At 38.3% G+C, this 21,786-nt stretch overlaps 1 protein-coding gene across 4 annotated transcripts in view; it reads left to right on the top strand.

The window, feature by feature from the left end:
- Nucleotides 1-21,786, top strand: part of LOC107219802 (putative polypeptide N-acetylgalactosaminyltransferase 9) — a 195,960-nt gene that overhangs the window by 170,083 nt on the left and 4,091 nt on the right. For 3 of the 4 annotated variants that reach the window (XM_046736699.1, XM_015658145.2, XM_046736700.1), the window contains 7 exons: nt 1,909-2,078; nt 8,891-9,204; nt 9,904-10,102; nt 10,540-10,709; nt 11,380-11,508; nt 14,198-14,308; nt 21,579-21,707. In XM_046736699.1, coding sequence (XP_046592655.1) covers nt 1,909-2,078; nt 8,891-9,204; nt 9,904-10,102; nt 10,540-10,709; nt 11,380-11,508; nt 14,198-14,308; nt 21,579-21,707 — 1,222 coding nt within the window. Of the gene's footprint in view, nt 1-1,908; nt 2,079-8,890; nt 9,205-9,903; nt 10,103-10,539; nt 10,710-11,379; nt 11,509-14,197; nt 14,309-16,446; nt 16,552-21,578; nt 21,708-21,786 lie in introns of all 4 variants that reach the window. The other variant, XM_015658146.2, reaches the window with a different exon arrangement.

The following is a 21,786-nucleotide window of genomic DNA, read 5'->3' as shown; positions in this document are numbered from 1 at the left end:
GGGGCTGTCAATTTGCCGGGAGAATACCATCGGTGAAAACGGCATTAAATATAAAAAGGAAAGAGGGACTTGGGCGAGGTACTCGAAGGCCGCGAAGAGAACGCTTCAATCATTTCCGGTCGATTGACGCCTCGCGACTTCAATCCATATAAATTTCTCATTCCCGCAACAATAGCTGCGGACTTTCAACCGAAACGGTTGGTTATTAAAAATTCACCAAAGATTTTTCCGACCTTATTCGCACGTCCTCGGATAGATTCTTGCGTACGCGCCTCGGTTTTCGCTCAATTCTTCGCCGTCTCCTCGACCCTCGTTAGCTGAAACCCCCAGCTGCGTAGCCGGTATTCGGAAGATAAGGTTTTCTTATTTGACGGATGAAGAGCACCCCCGCCACCTAATCCCTGCAGTATCCTATTTTATCGACTTATTGTTAACGAGATCGGTACACGAGTCGAATCGCTTCTTTCAGTGACATTGCTTTTTCAGAGGAAACTAAACCTCGGCAGGGCGAAACGATACGGTTTTGAAACTTATTTCAAAAGTCTGAAGGGATCGTGATTTTATATTGGAAAATAACTGCTGAGGTTTTAACATTTACATATTCTGTCGCTTCCAATTCGTACGCGACATAAGTATAATTGTTTTTTTTTTTCAGTTTTAATACAAGCATACCGATAACGAGAAATCGATTTTATGTAAAAAGAAATTGAATGAAGCACATTTGATACCCAGGATCAAGGTTGCGAGGAAATTTGAAAAATTGTTTCCATTCTTTTTATCTGTTCCCATCCCATAAAAATTGATGGAAGGTTTTCCTTGATAATATATATAATAACACGTGTTTAAAAAAAAATATAAAAAAGGTATCTAAAGCAGCTATCACTTTTTTATGTTTTTTTTTTTTTTGGGAATCTGATTCCGGTTGAGTCAGTTTTGCCAGATAACAAATGAACTTGGGTTAAGTGCACTCAAACAGAACCACGGTGTTGCGTGAAGATAACGTTTTATTGGGTTACAGAGCCGTTATACGTACTACTCGGTACGTTAAAGGTACGACGAAAATGAACGATAAAACAAAAAAAAAAAACGGAAAAACAAAATACAAGGTTACACCCGACGATGTAATGATACGAGTATACGGCAGTCAACTGCTGATGTGCTGAAAATAGAATGCTTTAATCGATTCGTACCAACTGCGTTAAATGTTTTTTATTTCCGATAATATCAGTGGCTGTGCATCGCGACGGAAAAAAGTCACATCATATCCGGATTTCACATGCAATTGCGAACAAAAACTACCAAATTCATTTTCGTTTTGTGCAAAAGCAAAGAATTGGCACGAAAAATAAGAAATTACGACCACGGTTTCGTATATTTTTTTTTTTTTTTTTTTCGTACATTGTCATTATTTCCGCATAAAAACAAAATGTAATTTTGCGTTTTTCATCATAATTAGATGCAGAATCCGGCTGATATGTCATTTTCTACGTTGCGATGCACAGCCATCTGATATCAGCCAAAATGGAATACATTTAATTAAAGCAGTCGGTAAGGACTGAATGAAGCATCCCCTTAACGCGAATTAGGATGTTGCAGCGCCATTTTTCTTACCATAGTTTACTAAAACGTTGTCATTTCATCCATGATTATATTTTCGCTAGATAAACAGAAAAAAAAAATAAATAACTGCGGTACGATCTTTTTGAAATTTACCGTTAACGATTCCAATATTCATTATCCGTCCGTATAACCCAAAAATGTACAATATTTTGGCAACCGTACAAAGGTTGAAAACACGGCGTGTTAATTACGTCTGGAAATTTTTGAAATCCAATATTGAAAACCTTTTCCACGATTTCAACATCCAGCCGTGCCAATACCAATGTTCAATGTCTCTCCTTTTTCCAGGTGCAAAGAACCGGGAAGATACAGAACCGATCTTCCACCAACGGCAGTGGTGATTTGCTTCCATAACGAGGCTTGGTCCGTACTTTTGAGGACCGTCCATTCCGTCCTTGATCGTTCACCGCCTCCGTTACTCCAGGAAATTATCCTCGTCGACGACTACTCGGACATGCGTAAGTAATGAAGTGCAGTAGGATCGTTGTGCCATTCGGAATGTCTTTCCATCCGTCTCTTTGCGGACTCGCCGCCTTGCGCCTTGTATTATTCACGGCATTATTCAACATGGACCAAACTCGACGTTGCCAGATGATATTGGCAGACGCTAATTCGAAACCCGTTACCTGTCACCTGGTGTTCCGTTTGCCCGTGGTCACAGACCTTCTCGACAGTGATCGATGCCACACGTTAGTCGGACGATCGCTTCGAATTGGTACTCTATGGAGTTGAATCGGTGAAACTCATCGATTCGTAGTTATAATTACGCACGCACGATAACAATTTAACGACTTTCTAGGGATTGTTAACTGACTTCCAGCGTGTAAGGTAGACTCATCGGTTTTGGTCGCCTTGGTACCGTGTCTGGTCAAATCCATGGCGGGTAATAAAAATTACCGCAAATAACACAGCACAGTTTTTCGGCCCTGAGCGATGTGACATTTTATTTTCGGATAATTTGGCGGTTGAAAGCTGCACTGATATTCATTGCTACCATAGATTTTTCGTAGCAGAAACGATTGAAATCCTTGAATTTACATCAATAAACAAAGATTGCTAATTCGCAACTCCACCCTACCTATAACCGATTCATATTTAGAGAGTATAACTCGAAAAGAAGCGATATATGTGGCTGCAATAAATATGGATGTCAAGTTTTTTTTTCAATTTGACGGGTTACAGATCCTGCCGCGACTCTTTTTTGGTTTGCTCAATTCTTTTTTTTGTTTTTTGATACATACTTTTATGATCGTCGGTAAACTCAGCTTCTTTTTACCCTATAATAACAAGTCACGTTCGATAAATATTTACAAATCGCCTAATCGCTGTACGTTCAGAGATTTTCAATCTGAAATTTAAAGCCGGAAATCATCGAACTGCAAATGGTATACAGGGGGAAAATTAAATCGCTGATATTTACGTCTTATCGCCGTACATTTTCCACCTGATTCGTGATTTTTCCTATTCCGTCCATAATCGTCATTCTTTTCCGTGAAATTTACTGTCCCAATTGCACTGTTTATATTCGTACCGGTGAGAAAAAAAAAATTCCGTTCTCGTATAGCTGCTAGAAAATCATGGTGAAATTGTTGTTTTTCCAATAACGTCTTCATAAAAATTGTTGAATTTACGACGAAATTTCTTACAAGTAACAATTCAGTATGGTTATCGTATTTGTAACATTAAATCTGTTTGTTTAGTTCATTAAATAAGGTTTTACCGTCAATTTATTATCGCTACAGTTGTAATACAATACGATACAGTATAGTAGGAGTGAGTATTATAAAAATTAGACTTTCCGTTTACGCCTGAAAAACGAATTTTCACATTTTATACATATTTCGATCACATCAAAATATGTATACAGTCAAAAATTCTGTGTTAAACTAATCCAAACATAAAAAAATAAATAAAAATTTCTCCCAGTCCGACCGGTTGAAAAAAAGTACGACTGATAATGGGCGTGAAATCTATTGCGTATAACGGTGAATTGCACGTTACGATATAATTGCTTGCACACGTCGAGCTCGACGTGCAGAGTGCACGGTGTGGGTTGGTTTTTTTTTTTTTCTCTCTTTTTTTTTTGCGCATGTTTGCGTGTTTCACCGAGAAGATGAACCGCAGTTCGGGTTTTCACGGGTAAACGAAAAACGACCAGATTCAGCCCCCTTTCCTACATTTGAATTACCATACATAGCACTCGTCCAACCCTCACCAAATAATACGTAAAATGCGGTTACAAGCGGCTGTTCCGCACGATATCGAGCGGAAACGTTCGGTGAATCGGGCTTGCATTGGGGACAAAAAAAAGAAATATACAATAGTAATAATAATAACAACAACAACACCAGAAGGTAAAAAAGGAACAACTATAAAAATCCCACTCGTGGTAGTAATTATAAACGACTATCTACATTTCGCTGTCCCTTTTTTTTTTCTTCCTTTGGCTCCTTCTGTTGTTTCATTTTCTCCCGATTTCCATTTTCCTTTTTTTTTTTTTATCTCTACACTTTTTGCAGTCGATCTCCAATCGGTGGAATCATTTCGAACGAATCAGTGCTGTTAACACAATTTATTACAACACTTGACGCGAACATTTGTCGGGATTGTTTTAATGCCCACAGTACGCGCGTGCGTACGTGTGTGCGTTTTTTTTCTTCTTAATTTTTGAGCGATGTAGTACAGGCTTTTTTGATCGGTATGTAAAGTTGAAAAAAAAGAAAAGAAAAGAAAAGAAAATGAAAAAACACATCGCAACTCTTAGGTACGTATGTAGAATACAAGTGAGAAAAGGCGAACGTGACGTTGAAGAGAAGAAAAAAACGAGATAAGGCAAATAGTAAAGAACTCGAAAAGCTCGCGTTAAGCGGTGAGCTTTGCGGGTTGTGTTTGAAAAATAATGAGTAAAGTAGATGGGGCCATATATTTCCTTAAAAGCTTGAGATAAGCCAAACGACTCTGCTGAAGTGAATCACGTATAAACATAGTGACCTGCAAGCTTCCCATACTAACGAATAAAAACTCTGACCTATAATGTACGTGTATAACATATGCGTGCATACATGTATGCATAAGCAACGGCACAACGCGTGCCGAAGCTGATTATTTCATCACCCTCTCAAGCGGATAATTTTCCATCGGTTGAGAATGTGCGCTACACGTGTGTATATATTTATATATATTTCGTACTCGAGCTCGGGCGTTTATCAAAATTGGTAGATACGTATATACGTAGTATAATGCACACGTGAGTAAAGTTGCGAAACTGAGAGAAATCAACGCCGCGAAAATAAATTTTTATGTTCATATACACTGAGAGAAATTTTTAGTTCCGGTTACCGCTCGGTCGTTAACTATTTTCATCTTTTACCCGCAATCGAAAAATACAGTTCTAGGTAGAAAATGAAAATTAGTTTTCTAGCTGTTACCGGGAAGTCTGGTATCCGTTGCTATTCTTTCTCATTACGATCACTGTTGCTATATTTTCTTGTAATTGTTGCGAAAATTTAATGCTCGTGCAAGAATAAATTGACGTTAAAGCCTTGTTTAACTAAAAAAGTAGAGTAAACCGAACAAATTGATTTTCCGTTGCAATTACCAAAAAAGGATCGACGATAGCGCAAAATGGTTACGCGTAAATCGTTTTCGGTAATTCGAACAATATTCAAACAGTTTTTTGTAACGATACCTGTTTTAATCAATTTTTCTAGTTACTGTAACAAATGAAATTTTTCTCAGTGTAGAGAAAGGCAAGTGCGTATTAAGGTTTTATAAGTATACATGTATAGCCTAAAGTATGAAGAGGATTTTCTTTAATCCACGTTCCTTTCAACCACAAATCTCCCAATTGCTACAATTCTCTTTTCGCAATGTGTTACAGAACCGATTATTCTCCGATTAGATTATCATTTATCCATCGACGCGAGAAATCTGACGTTTGTTTACTTTTTTCTAAATTTTCACTCTCGAAGATATTTTTTTTTTTTTTTTTTTAACAAATACTCAAAACATTCATCGTTCGTATCGTATGAAAAATTTATGGTGTTTAGTTGAGAAAAAAAAAAAAAAAAAAAATTGAGCAACATTTTCTTGGTAACGAATTTTACAACGGTATTTAAAATGCGGTCAGTGTACTTTTCGCGTATAATCGAAGCTTAGGTAGCTTCGAAAATCCTGATACCGAGGTGTGTACAAAAATTTTTTCTAAACTTAATTTCTTCGGAGGCGGTGCGGCGGGAAATAAGTTTAAACCCTCGGAGGATTGTGGGATGTGGTGTAAAACGGAGGTGAGGCAGCTCGATCCTTCCTATTTTCTTGATGTGTTGCACGCCGAGGAAATTAGCCGTAATGAACATGCAAACGTTTAATCCCCGTGCAACCACTCGCGCAATCCTCCATCCCAGACTTTGCGAAACGGATGCGATTTATCTGCGGCTTAGTCGCCGTATTTATTATGGATTTCTCAGAATGACTGCCGCCGAGTCTGCGGTCTAACAAGGAAAAAGATTTCCCTACTGAACGGACCCGCGCCGTCGTTTCTTATCAAGTTACCACCACTCCGATTGTCCATGTCGACAACAAAGAGTGTTGGGAAGCCGGTTAAAACAAAGACCGTGACATCCATTTTCAGCCACGGGAAAGTCAGGTTTAAACTATATTTTTCTTCTCTTTTTTGATAACTTTAAACATTTTTTATTCAGCGTAAAACTTCTACGAGGATGAGACAATCCAGTGTACCCGAAGAGTACGATTAGGGTAATCATTGATTCTGATTTCACTGCACAGCATGAAATTTATATCAAAGAATGCAAGAATTAGCTCAATTTTAAAATCAATTCGGGTTCTATACCTACTGATACAGTGAATACCCTCAGTTTTCGCACTTTAAAAATCGAATATCTAAAAACCGTGACTCAAACCGCGCAAAAACCTTTGAACGAAAAAGATTTCATCTTGTCAAAGCAAGTTGGAAGAGCTGTTTTTCCCTTCGCAGTATATTTTATGTGTCATTGGTTTCGTTTCTTTCTATTTTTCGAACATTCCGCCGAATTGTCTTCATCGCGCTCCGTTCTCGCGATCTTCGACGAACCGTGCCATGATTGTTCAATCTGAGATCTGCATAGACAAGGCCGCGACCCTCATCGACTCTTCGGCTCATAGAAGTCGACCGAACCCAGCGAAGAAGTAATCCCGCTTTACCGGCAGCGTTATTCGAATTTACGAGCTTCCAGCGTAATAATCGTACCGAATCAGGGACACCACGTGGCAATTAGCAGCGAGTCTGGGCGCCGATCCATTCTCTCGAAGGAAAATTTTCTGCCCGTGACCGTCAGAGCCTTCGCTAAGCCCGCGGCTCAGCCTCGGGCTTAACCGACTGTGACCAGTTGAAAGGGACTCTAATTCACCGATTTAAATTACCTTACCCCTTTTCCGATACTTGACTCTCCCAAGTTTCAGTATATTTAAGAGGATGTTGCAGTCAGTCCTTACCGACAGAGTAAAATGTCACTTTTTTTAAATTTTTTTATTTTTTATTTCATTATCACCAAAGCCTGCGTATCCGCTGATAGAAAAATATCGCAGTATTCGATGCCGAACAAGATTATCGAAGATACTTTATTGTTTTACGCGTAACGAAGGCCAGAAAATGTATTCCTATAATTGAATCACCAATTGATTGTAGAAATATATTTCCTCGAATTATTCTCGCGTGATGCAAAAAAATTTTCGAATATCATTCTCAGGCAGGATTGCGTTGATTGCGACATTTTTACACGAGTACTGCGCAGGCTTTGATATTGGTAAAGAAGAGTGAATACTTGCTCTGTTGGTAAAGACGGATTGTAGTATCCTCTTAAGTATCACTCTCCACGCTCCGTCAATTAATAAGAATAAAACTGCATTGCGAAGTGAAACTCGATGTTAACAATAACCGTGTAAGGCAATCACGTAACAATTTGAAGATTTGAAAGAAAAAAGAAATATTTCAACAAAACTGCAGTAACACACGATTGTTTATTTTTTTTTTTCTTTCAATTTTGTTTTTTCGTCATTCACAATGCAACCAAAGTAAATTTACATGTCAAGGAATTTGAAAAAAAAAGCAATAATTGTAGTTCTAATTTGTGGAAAAAAAAGGACACTTCTCATTAAAACGATCGTCAAATACGGAATACTGCAATGAAAAGGAGCGGAAAAAAATCGACAAGGCGAAATTCTTGCTCATATTCGTGCCGCCGTTCGCCGGCGGTGCCTCGCTATTTTTGCAGCCAGCGGTTGAAAAACCGATACTTACATTTTCATGGAATTAAAGGACGAAACTTGAGACGTGCACTCGAGAGTCAGCAGGGATAGGAAAAGCGGAGCAGCTGCTATTGTTCGGTTTAAACGAAACTCCGCTGCACTGCAGAATGCCGCGAAGCAGACTCTGAGCAAATATTGGAATTAAGTGTATCCGGTCGTATAATTTCTACTTGGTTGGTATCTTCCGTATAATTAAATACGCGAAAATATGACAAGGTTGGAGTTAGTAACGTTTTCATTCGATTGCACGGTTCTCTGCGTTTCAGAGAATTGTATAATCATGAAATTACAGAATGGTGATAATTTTCAATTCTTCCAAACTCGTAAGGTGGGATCAACTTGAATGGTTGTGCAAAATGACAAGCGGTTTAGAGCTTCGTAAACATTGAGAAATAATATTTTGGTGAAATTTGGTTTCATTCAAATGACTCAAAAACTGCCGAAACGATTCAGCCGAAAACTTAATAAGTTCTTATAAAAATCGGTCGATTCGTTCTTCAGATACCGTTGTACAAAAACTTGATTAGAACACCAAGACACCTGTCTGAAAATAATCTAAAGTGATTCTCTACAGTCTAGATCACTCGAAAATGTCGAAGCTTAGTAAAACATTTCATTTTCGAAGTTATTATCTATCATACAACGACCTCCGTTGTTACATGTTTACCTTAAACAAAGAGAAGGAGGAAGTTTAAAACAATGGGTGGACGATTACGATGAGTCAAAAAAATTGCCAACACCAACCAAATCGCAGTCACGCGAGAAATTTATTTTATTCAATGAACGAAAGTGAAATTTCCTTCAAACATCGATGTCAATGATTAAATTAACGACCAACGTTTACAAGCTGCAGGCGCAGTAAGTGAAATTGTCATTTGGCCGCGATTTAATCGGTGCAACTGATTCTTCTCTACCGACAACAAGGACCTTGTTCAGTTCTCAACTCTATTCCGATCCCCGTTTTTAGCTCACCTGAAGCGGCAGCTCGAGGACTACATGATGAATTACCCGAAGGTGAGGATCATCAGGGCTCCTAAGAGGGAGGGACTGATCAGGGCGCGTCTCCTCGGCGCCGCGGCTGCGAAAGCTCCGGTCCTCACATACCTCGACAGTCATTGCGAGTGCACCGAAGGGTGGCTGGAGCCTCTCCTCGACCGAATCGCGAGGGACTCTACGACGGTCGTTTGTCCCGTCATCGACGTCATCGATGACTCGACGCTCGAGTACCACTGGCGAGATTCGGGGGGCGTCAACGTCGGTGGTTTTGACTGGAACCTCCAGGTACGTCATCTCCTTCTCCTTCCACTTCCACTTGTTCTTCTTCTTCTTCTTCTTCATCTCCTTCTTCATTTTCCTCTTCATCTTCCTTTTCATGTTCAGCTTCGTTCTCGTTATCTTCCTCATCTCCACCTTCATCTGCACGTTCATCTTTATCTTCATCTTCATCATCTTGTTCTTCTTCGCTTCTTTTTCTTCTTCATATTCCTCATCTTCCTCATCTTCTTTTTTACTTTCTCCTTCATCTTCATCCTCATCTCCACCTTCATCTTTGTATTCATCGTCATCTCCCGTTTCTTCATCATCTTCTTCGTCTTTGTCTTCGCCTTCTTCGACATCTGCTTCTTCGCTTATTTTTCTTCGTCACCTTCCTCATCTCCACCTTCATCTCCCTTTTCTTCGTCATCTTCTACTTCTTCTTCGCTTCTTTATCTTCTTCATATTCCTCATCTTTTTCTTTAATTTTCTTCACCTTCTTAATCTTATTCTTTATTTTCTTCGTCCTCTTCATCTTCATCTCCACCTTAATCTGCGTGTTCATCCTTCTATTCGCCTTCCTTTCCATCTCCTTCTTCTTCTTTTTCGTATTCATCATCTCGTACCGGTATATCCTACAGCAAAATCTGCTAAATCCGGACACCACTGCGAACATTTCAAACTTGAAAAGTAACGGTGCTGATCTGGCTGACGTTACTTTTACAGTTCAATTGGCACGCCGTGCCTGAACGAGAAAAGAAGAAACACCAGAACTCAGCAGAGCCGGTCTGGTCACCGACGATGGCAGGGGGGCTCTTTTCGATCGACCGTGCCTTTTTTGAAAGACTCGGAACTTACGACAGCGGCTTCGATATATGGGGTGGTGAGAACCTCGAGCTGTCTTTCAAGACTTGGATGTGCGGAGGTGAGAATTTTATTCGTTGCCATTACAAACGCGGTAGCAAATATAACACTGCGCGGTAAAAATAAATTTCTACAGCTTGTGTCTGGAAACGGTGCACATATTTTATTTTCTTTTCTTTTTTTTTCTACCTTTCTTTGAGAGTTTTTTTCTCTCTCGTACTTGAATACAGCCTGTTAGAAAAGAAATGAAAGATCTTGGAAATGAAAAGTGTTGAAATGAGAAGAAGGTTAAATTCCTTTTTTGCCTCATTCTGCAACCTGCGATCGTTGATAATCGTTCGCCACGCGGATTTTAAGGAATACGCAAAGGACGAGGGATGAAAGTGTAATACCTGAGACGAATATCCTGACTTGTGACAATTTTACCAAATACACCGCAGGTCGATACATTTCGCTTGGTAACTTCGTTTCAACCGCATTTTCCGTATCGGTTTTAAGGTACCCTTGAGATCGTGCCGTGTTCCCACGTCGGGCACATATTCAGAAAACGATCCCCTTACAAATGGAGAAGCGGAGTAAACGTTCTGAAACGCAACAGCATCCGCCTTAGCGAAGTCTGGCTCGACGAGTACGCAAAGTATTACTACCAGAGGATTGGACAGGACAAAGTAAGGACGATTTTAAAACCCATAAGTTTAAGTAACGCAGTAAAATTCGTTTCTTATTCATCCTCTGCATCCGACGTCCATATACGTAAAGCTCCCGTTGCCTCGCGAAAAATAAAGTTTCCACAAAAATGAAACTTGGTAATAATAATAGAAACAGTTAAAAAATTGCTGCTGGATTTCTAGACCGAATCTTCGTTCTCGTTCTTTATAAAGTATTTAACGAAAACCTTGGCGAACTGTTTCGTACGCACAAATTCCTCGAGATTAGAAGTTGAATATATAATGCGGTGAAGAAGTTTTATCTCTGTATATATCTGCTAAAACTATAAACTTCGCGTTTACTACGTTTTACAATTTCAAATCGAAACCACTTGCTCGGGTCTAGAGAGAGGAAATTGTTTCTTTTTTTTTTTTATTCTCCCTTTGTTTCAGGATTAATGTACGGGAGTCAAACAAACATTTGTATAACATTGTTAAAATTGCCGTAGCAAATGTGCGTCGAGATACTGAAATTGAACGATTGTTGTTTCGGATTGTAGGTTTTTGTTTATCCCTCCCCCTCTTTAATTGCGAGTCGATAAAACACGTGCCGGCGATACACTTTTCTTTCAGCCACGCGTTTGTCGAACCTTTGACAAAAATTTCATACGACCATTATTTTCATTCGCAGGGAAACTACGGGGACGTATCGGACCGCAAAGCGTTGCGGAAGAAATTGAACTGCAAACCGTTCAAGTGGTACCTCGACAATATATATCCGGAATTGTTCATTCCGGGTGAAGCTGTCGCTTCTGGCGAGGTGAGTGTTGCTCCAGGTGATCAAGGATATTCGAACATTTCCCTTCAGGATCACCATTGCCGTCCGATCCAGAGAGGCCGCAGCTCTAAATCCACGTTTTTAATGCTACCGTCAGTTTGTTCGCGTTACATTCTCCTTATCCTTTTCCCGAGAGAAAAAAAGAAAAAAAAAAAAGTAAAAATAACAGAAAAACAGGAAGAAGGAAAACACCGAGGCTTTTATTCGAAACCTACAACGAACGCGGAATTCGGACGCTCTGTTTCGAAGGAGAAGAGAGAACTCTTGCACTCGAAGCCGCGGAATGGGGTTGCGGCATCACCACGGCCCATTAGTGCCAGAGCGTTTCTATCTCGGGATCGAAACAATACCTCTGATTGCATCACAATGTCGGGTATCATACATATAATGATTGTGCAGAGAGAGCGAAGGGGAATGCAAACCATCCACGTCGAGTAGCGCGCTCTGCATAACTTCCGGATCCATTGACGAGCATCAATTCCCGTCATTCCTCCGGCTTATGGATTAACCGATCATGCATCCTCTCTGCGTATCCTATCCCGCCAATCCGAGTGATTCGATTTACGATGCGGTTGTAATGACGTTTGTCGAAAGGAAAGTGAAAAGTACCTGAAACAAAAATAAACAAAAAAAAAAAAAAAAAACACGAAGAAAAAACAAAAAATAGTTGTATATACGAAGTCAAAGCGTATAAGGATAGTCGGAATTCTGTATTTTTGTTATATTTACATTCGAAAATGATACGAGATAGATTTTCCTGTTTTTTGAAAATTCAACATTTCACAGCGTTCATAATTTTTGAACCTCGATCTCCACTCTCGTCTTTTCATTTTTATTTTATTTTCGTCATTTTCTTCTTGTTTTTTTTTTTTTTTTTGTTTCTTTTCTCTCTTTCTCGGAACAATAAAAATCCGCCACCGCCCGCACTTAAACAACCCTTCTCAAATACCGTTCCTGTCACAGATAAAAGCTGTGATTTTAAAATCTGGGGTAAAGTTTCGACTCGGAACAAACAATGAACGTTGGATGAACGGGGGATGAGCCGTCGTGTGGGATTCGGCGTTTGCCGGGTTTTATAACGTTATACATATATAGCTGTATATATACACAAGGTATTGCCACGTGGGGGTGTATGCGAAATAACAATTTCGCAATTCCCGCAACTCGCCTAGCGGCAACAGCAGCAGGAGACGAAGGCTCTAACCGCGGCGGTATGACGTCGCGTCTTTTATTTCCCGTTATACCTACTTTGTCACTTTTTTTTCTCTCTCTCTCTCTCTCTCTATTTTTTTTTTCCTTTCTCTTTTTCACATTCCACCCGTTTCCATCCCTCATTTCCTTTTGTACACTTTTCCGTACCTCAAGTTCCACCCCGTTCCTTTTGCCTTTTATATTTCCAGCATTTCCTCTTGCTATCCTTTTCTTCTTTTTGTCTTTGTTACCGTTTGTTTGCTTTTTCCTCTTCTTTTTCGTCGTCTCGAATATTTTTGCAACCTGGAGAAACGGGCATAAAATACAAGAGTATCCGTACAAAACGTACTCGTATATACGATATATTACAAAAATCGGTGACGGGGGAGGGGGTGGAGAATTCTCGAGGGAATTTATAGCCGCGGGATACGTACGTACCTCTTGTAGTCCTGTACGGACGCACTCGGCCAGCTAGTTTCGGGAAGTCTGCGCCGCACTTCTGGTCCAGAACCGGTTGCGGAAACTGTAACACCGGCAGATGTGCAGGTGGAAAGCTCCAAGTGCCGTGAATAATTCCAGGACGAATTGCACCGGAAGTAATTTCTATCTCTGCCTCGGCTATACGTGCAACAATTTTCCTTCCCCCCCCCCCCCCGACACACACGCAAACGCGCACACAAACACACGAATACACCCGCGCAAGGTTCATTTCGAACAAATTCTCACCCTCGTGCCGCATAAATGTTTTTACTTCACGGTTTCCGGAGAAACGCGAAAAAAAGGAGGAAAATTATTCTGCGGAATGTTGTTTTTTTTTTTTCATAAGATACTTCTCTCTTTTTCCTTTTCTACACCCTTCGCTCCTCTTTTTCGGTCCGACCCTTCCAATTCGTGCAAACGTTTAACGAATCATCAATTTTCCGTACGCCGAATCGTTATTTTTGTATTCTCATCAAAGCCTCGGTGATTGTTTCGTTTTTTTTTTTTTTTTTTCATTTTTTCCTCTCCAAAGGTTAATCAGTTCGTAAATTTTTGCGTTAAACAGATCGCAAGAATTTTAACCCATTCGATATAAAATTCGTAACAACTCACAGTCATTTTCCACGTAATTTTAAACAGTTTGATAATATTTCAGTGACATACCTATAAGCTGAATTCACTTCAGAATTCAAGCTCGTTGAAAATCTTTCGTTCTTGTACTTGATTCTTTGAATCTTAGTTTTTTCAGAACAGATGACGACGGAAGGCGAGAGCTGAATCAAAGATCGGAATTACAAGCTTGTATTACTTTTTTCCTCGATGCAATCTTAATGAATAATTTCTGTCAGGGATTGTATTTTACCTGATTATATACGTGTATACTAGTTTTTCTCAAAGCAGCAGATGCCACATCGATTCTACATACACGCATATATATATATATACTTGTTAAAATTAACAAAATTTTACGAAATAAAATCTACAACAACTAACAACCTAGGTTCGAAATCTCGGAGAGGGTGCTTCGACCTGCTTAGATTCACCGGCCCGAAAAGGGGACCTTCACAAACCGGCTGGACTCTACCCTTGTCATCGGCAGGGCGGAAATCAGGTAGAATTCCCGTTGAAACACGTAGAAAATCGCCTGAAGGTTGCAAATTCGTACTCGTTCAGCATGGAAATTTTTTTTTTTTTTGCTTGGCCAATTTTTTCCTCACGCGCTACTCGTATTTCGTTCACTTCGTTACTTTGAGTAATCGAATAACAAAAAAAATTTATCCCCTTAATTCGAATTCATTTCCCTCGTGAGCAGAGAAAAATTTCACACCCTTTGTAACGCGGTAATTCTTGTCGAAGTTACAAAAGTTATAACAATAATTTTTCCCTCTCACAACAGTCGCAAAAATCTTTCAACTACAGCTTAATTTTTTTTTTTTTTTAATACTTTTCTGCTCCAATTTTTTTTTTTTTTTTTTTTGGATTTTTAACCATCGTCCGTTCGGTAGTTTTCTTACGTTTTGTCCGGAAAGTCTCGTTTCAAATTTACCCCGTCGCGATTTATATCCGAATAATCGAACGTTATCGTCGACGATATTTTACCGGCAATAACAAACGGGGATTGAGATTTATATCTATCTTCGTAGTTAATGTAATTGGATGCACGAGCTATTCGGCTACCGTTGTTATATATAACGCGGTATGCAACCCGCACTCCCCTGAGGATAATCTCCTCTAGCTATTGATTCCTACCGTAGTAAAACTCGTTTAATACTGAGCGGGGTGAGCCGGAAGCGATGGTTATTGTTCCATCAGCCTGCGGGATAACAAAACACGAATTTCCATTCCGTTTCTTTTATTTACCATGCCGTAGAAGTTATATCACAGCCGCACGAAATCCGGTTTAATTTCCTCGTTACCACCGATGCACGGACTGCAGATTTCGATAAAGCTCACGTTCCTCGTACTCCTCCATACTGTTTCGATTCAACGTGTTACCCTTTGTTTGCCTATCTCCGTCACGAGACTAAATTCGATTTGTTTTCTCCCGGTGGAAATAGAGAGTGAACGGCGAGATGGGGAAAATTTTTTTCTCTCTTTTTTTTTTTCTCTTTTTACCTCAAACTACGCCGGCCGTTCGTTCAACGAATATATAATAATATCTTCGATGAAAAACAAATTCTGTAGTAAGTACAGGTATAGCATATGTATATCCTCTATTTAAATTTTCCCCTCAAACTCGTCGGTAAATTCTTTCTAAACACGGCATATTTTTCCACCCAACCCAAATCCCTTACGATTACGTCGAGTGTTTTTTTTTTAATCTCTTTCTTTCATTTATTATTACAAATAAGTTTCTTGCAACCAATTCTTAACACCGAAGCTTGCAAGCTTACACATTGCTGCCCATCGGACATCATTTTTGTCTTGTATTATGTATGTATGCGTACTTTTGTTTGTGTTAGTTATTTTTTTATTTTCGTTGGTAAATTTTACATGTTGTTGCGTTGCGGTTTTTTATTTATTTTTTTTTTTTTATTTTGGCTGCTTTCTAACGTATGTTACACAATTTATTGTATTTTTAAACTCTGTATATACAGGATCGTTAAATTTGAGATAAAAGCCTCTTTTCTTAAAAGCGGTGAAATTAATAATTTTAGTAATGAAAACAACAAAAACAATAATAATAACAATAATAATAGTAATAATGAAACTCGAGAAAAGCAAAATCTATCAATATTTCGACAAGAGACGTATTCTCATGCTGAATAATCTATTAGCGTGTCATATTGAATTTATTCCGAAGGTACGCCGAACAGAGATTAAAATATAATCTCGCGTAATCGGTACAACGATTTTAACATATTTCTAGGTATGCTTGGAAACTAAAGCAGAAGCTGCGACAGAGTTTTGAATGGATGTGAAGAATTCAAGTTTGTATGAGTTTGCGCGCGCATTAATTTGTTATTAATAAAATAAGTTCATTGTTTTTGATTTTTATTGCTTGTTTTTTTTTTTTTGTGACAGGTTTATTTTTTTTTTTTTGATTATCTTGAATCTAAAGGTCGGCTGCCGCTGTACAAGCGCGATACGAAGCGAAGGAGAAATTTTTGGATCCGGAAATTTTTATTTTTTTTTCTTATCTTCATTAAACCTCCCCTGTTAATGCGAATACGACCCAGCGAAAGACGAATTCGTCAAGCATAGAAAGGGAAAGATTTTCATTCGATACTCTTCTTCGTTTGAATTCAGATAAGACAGCGCTCTAGCGCCGTGTGTATAGACTCGCCAGGGAAACCCGAGGACCTGCACCAGCCTGTCGGCCTCTGGCCGTGTCACGGACAGGGTGGCAATCAGGTAAAATCCAGGATAAAGCCGATTTTGCAGAAGAAATATTAAAAAAAAAAAAAAAAAAACCACAATATCGTGCCACTGAGAAAAATTTCGTGAAAATTAATATCATCGTTTCGATAACGATTGAGACGTTGTTGAAATTACTAAAAAATGTGGTCCTAGTAACTGTTTACAATGAAATTTCAATCTCTTCAAATCGCGGTAGTAAATCTTTTTTTTTCAGTTTGCAAATTAACTTTTTCAGTCATAGTCGGATGCTCAAGTGTCTCAAATCAAAAATTTCCATGTCCTAAGCTTTATCACAGTTTATTTACAGCTTCGAGTGATCTTCGTTAGTTCGTACGACTATTTGAATATGGAAAAATGTTAATTTTCGGTCAGAATTGTCGAATTTCGATAGTTTATTTAGATTTTATTTCCGCCATCTTGGATGTAGAAATTATGAAATTTTGATCGTAGATTCGTGATCGTTTCATTTGGCGAAAAGTGAAAATGATCGACAATTTTTTATTTTTTTTTTTTGAAGCGAACACAAGACGAAATTTTTCTCGGTAATGCGTATTTTGTTGAAACCGGACCCGCAACGGGCGAGCAAAGTAATTGGTGTCAGGTGCTAATCTTTGAATGTAAAACTAATTTGTGTACTTACGTTCATATTTTACTTTTTCATCGTGCTCAAACACACTGGATACAATCATTATTTATAGAATAATATCGATCGGGGCGAATGGTTCTATTATAACAACCCATTAAACTTCTTCTAAAAGTCTACTGGTGCAGGTACTCATCGATTTCAAATATACCTACTTATAAACGTGCAAAATTGGTTACAGGTTTAAAAAAATATTTAACGACTGTACGTTTTAGGTGTTTGATTATGTGAGCGTGTGTATATATATATATAGATATGTATGGTGTAATGATTCCGGTGGTATTATTTCCGTTTTTTTACGATTGTTTTAATTTCATTCTTATACACTGAGAAAAATTTCATTTGTTACAGTAACTAGAAAAATTCAGTAAAACAGGTGTCGTTTAAAAAACTGTTTGAATATTGTTGGAATTACGAAAAACGCGCTACGCCTAACCATTTTGCGCTATCATCGATCCTTTTTTGGTTATTGAAACGCAAAATCAGTTTCTTCGGTTTACTCTACTTTTTTAATCAAACAAGGCTTTAACGTCAATTTATCGTTGCACGAGCATTAAATTTTCGCAACAGTTGCAAGAAAATCTAGCAACAGTGATCGTAATGAGAAAGAATAGTAACGGATAATAGACTTTCCGGTAACAGCAAGAAAACTAATTTTCATTTTCTACCTAGAACTATATTTTTCGATTGTGGTAAAGAATGAAAATAGTTAAGGACTGAGCGGTAACCGGAACTAAAAATTTCTCTCAGTATACTCATAATTATGGAAAACTGCGTGTAAATTTGTAATTTCTTGTAATAAGGAAAACGAAACGATAATTGAGTAAGGAAAATCAATTAGTACCGTTTGCGGTTGAAGAATTTCACCCCTGTGACTACAGAATTAATTTTCTTTCCCTTCCGTTGGGAAAATTTCTCTCCGAAAACGCCGCGTGTTCGTGTAATTAGAAAACCCAGCTGAGGGTTGACGGTAATTATTGATTAATTTAATTGCCCATCGAACACGTAGCTCCCACTTCTCATGCATATTACGCGCAACTATAATAACACGTGTCACGCTTGATTTACATTTTTAATCGAAATTCTATACCCGAGTATAAAATATATATTATATATGCATACGTATAAATAATTCAAACGTAGCTTCGCGATCTCTCCGCATTCATTCGCTTGAATTCCAGATCAAAATATCATTCTACTTGTACTATATCGCTGACTGAACTTCCCCTGACCTCCACCTTCCGACAGTGACCAATGAAATGCAATATTCACTGACATGAGTTAATTTTTTACACTGATCCAACGCGCCGTCCTTTCTATCGATTTTACGACAAACGTGTAGCTTAATTCGCGTAGAAACGTGTCTATGCAGCGTCGAATTAAACTCGTCTAATTATATATATATATAATTAGACGAGTTTAATGTATATATATATATACATAGGTATACACGTTGCAGTTGGAAGAGTTTTTTTTTTTTTTTTACTTTTCTACTATTTTTCATCAATTTTTGAAACGCGAAGTTATTCTTGCTCAATTGACGGAAATCTTTCACCTCGGGAAATTGTCGTTTATACTTTGTCGAACGATTGAGCCGTATTTGTAAGTTCGGCAAACGGAAATCAATGCTCGGTTTCATTCGGTTCAATCGAATATTAGGAAAATTATTGACAAAAAATATTTGTTCAAATCCTGATTATTTTCATCCCATGCACGTATTGAAAGTAACAACGATCCGCATGCGACTATATAAACACCGTGAATTTTGTAAAAACCCTAAAGCATGTTTGTTGCCATGTGTAGAAAGCCTGCATGCTGCTTTTTTGTAAATTTTTAATATTTTATACTACACTGTACATAATAACTACTTAATAGTTGTCTTTCGTCCTCATGAAAGGAGAAGGTGAGACAACCAAAGACGCGACTGCGGTGATTTCAAGGTTAATAATTACCTACGGTTCAATTATTTCATTACAATTGCTGGTTTTTTTGATTTTTGTTTTTCAACGGTATCGAATTCAAATCCTGCTGCAAGTAAAAGTAAATACACTTATTATGGAGAATATATCTTTGCCTTAAGATACTCAAAATTTGTCTGCTAATTGAACCACTTATTTAATTATCGATCTGAAAAATGGATATCATTTCAGAGTTGTCTTTTTTAGTTTTTTTTTTTTGTTCTCTTTTGTCATAATTCATGCGAGATTTCGCACAGAATATTTGACCAGGAAGATTCGTTGATGCAAATTCACGTTTAATTTGGGATAGCGATTTTTTCCGATTTTCCTAAAACCGTTTTAACGACGAAATAACGTCACGGTGCAAGCACTACACGTTGCGGTAATCGTAGAGTGAGTGCTGATCATTTCCCCGGGGTGGGACGTGGACGTGGACGTGGCTCGTTTGAAGTACACGTGCACACAATTGTCATCATACGTGAATGTATGTATACGGGTCGCAATTGTCAGGATCAACGCAATTTCGAGGACCACTGCACTCAATTATTGATGCCCGCTGCTCATTAACCGTTTGGCTTCGACGCCTGCGGTTTTACGGACGAGTGTCGCACATGGACAATGGTCGCCGACCATAATCATTTCGTAAATTATACGACCGCGCGTGTTTAGAGTCACCGAATCGCCGTTGAGAACGATTTTTGTTTTTGACAAAAATTATCCTTCTTACATCAGGGCGAATAATTATTACTTTAAACGTTGAAATCACCGTCGTCGTCGTTTTAGGAATGTGTATAACATATCGGCAGGATCGTTAATTATCTGTCGTTAACGGTGCCAGGGCCGAGATTTCGGTTTTTTTTTTTTTATCTTTTTTGCCTCTCTTTTTTTCTTGACAATTTTTATATCTCACAATCAGCGAGTTCTGAGACGAATAAATCTCGCGAGATTCTCACCTCCGGCTCTTAAGGTTTGAGAAAAACACTGTGATCAATGTTTTCAACTTTGAATAAATTGATTTTCGTATTTGAATTTTTATCCTATCCTGTTATAGCGGTGAATAAATAACCCAAGCGGTTTTCTGTATCGGATAGTTTTATATTTCCAACCATGGAATCCGTTTAACCGAAAACACGTTTTTCTCGCAATAAACTGTTTTTTTTTTTTTTTCTCATGCGTTTCTCAACTTTTATTTAAACTCATTTTTCTGAAAAGTTTCAGGAATAGGTTCATTGTGAGAGCCAGAATTGATTTCAAAAAGCTTACAATTTCTTTAGTTCATGAGCGAAATATTTTTATTTCATTTACACTTCCGGCAAAATATCGATTATCTTATCTACATTTCTATATAGAACGATATTTCGCTTCGGATAAAAATGTCAAATTTGAGATCAAAGTTTAGAAACGTCGGTAGAATAAAAAAAATTTCGACAGTAAAAAATTCATGATATAATCTAGCCTAAAACGGATACTGATAAAGATCTCATTTTCATACATCAAAAACACCTTGGACCGTATTTTTTATTTTTTTTTTTTTTCGCCATAACGGTACGATTAAAGTTTGAGTGTGAAAATCAATCTATTTAAGTTTGACAAATTGATCCATATATTTTTTGTAAATCCAAGAAACAAATGCTAGAAGTATAAAACGTGGAGGATTACAAGATATCAAAATTGTAGAACATTCGAAATGTCCGTCCCGGATCGTTTGCAAGGGGCGGGGTTGAAGTTCCGAATTTGAAAAGTTCCGAAAGCGGCCAATTCCGAATTTTTTGGTGGCAAAGCTTAAAAGTAAAGAAGTCGAACTTTGACGAAACATCAAAGTTTCGAGTGGTCCAAAGCCCAACGTTCAAAGTTCCGAAAAGACAAAGTGCCGTGAGGACGCAACTCCAAAAAGTCCAAGTTCCGAAAGTGCGAAAATGTGAAAATTAAAAGACTTGAAACACCGAAATTTCGAATGATTTTCAGTTCTGTGAATTTTTCATTTAGTAAAATTTCACCACTTTAATCTTTCTGTGTTTTGATGTTTCGATATTTTCACGTTCGGCATCCTGGTAATTCACATTTTCGCTACTTATGATTTTTTACACCCACTCGTTGATTAAACTACGCCTTGTGAGTATATTTAAATTTTTGGAACTTCACTCCACGGTAACTTGAACTATCGTAATCTTGGATTTCGGAACTTCGAGCCGTCGGGTTTCCGACAATTCGAAACATTGTTGTATCGTCAAAGACTGATTTCCTTACTTCAATTTTCGCCAGCAAATAATTCATAAACAGGCTCTTTCCGAACCTTTGAAATTCGGAACGTCAACCCCGCCTCGTTTACAGCTAACTTAATGGATCCATGAGCCGTACGTACAACGATAGAAATCTGAAGTCGTTCTAACGCGAAAAAAAAAAAACTTTCTAATCCTTAGTACTGGATGCTGAGCAAAACCGGCGAAATTCGGAGGGACGAATCATGCCTCGATTACAGCGGGACGGACGTGATTCTCTACCCGTGTCACGGCAGCAAGGGAAATCAGCAGTGGATATACGACGCTCAGGTACGATAAAGACGGAACATTGTTCCTCCTCTCCAAGACGAAAGGTTCAAAGAGAAACGGGATATCCGCGATAGCGTTA

The sequence above is a fragment of the Neodiprion lecontei genome, chromosome 4 (assembly GCF_021901455.1).
Source record: "Neodiprion lecontei isolate iyNeoLeco1 chromosome 4, iyNeoLeco1.1, whole genome shotgun sequence".
NCBI lineage: Eukaryota > Metazoa > Arthropoda > Insecta > Hymenoptera > Diprionidae > Neodiprion > Neodiprion lecontei.
Note: the sequence above shows the minus strand (reverse complement) of the source record. Positions and strands in the feature narration are given on the sequence as shown.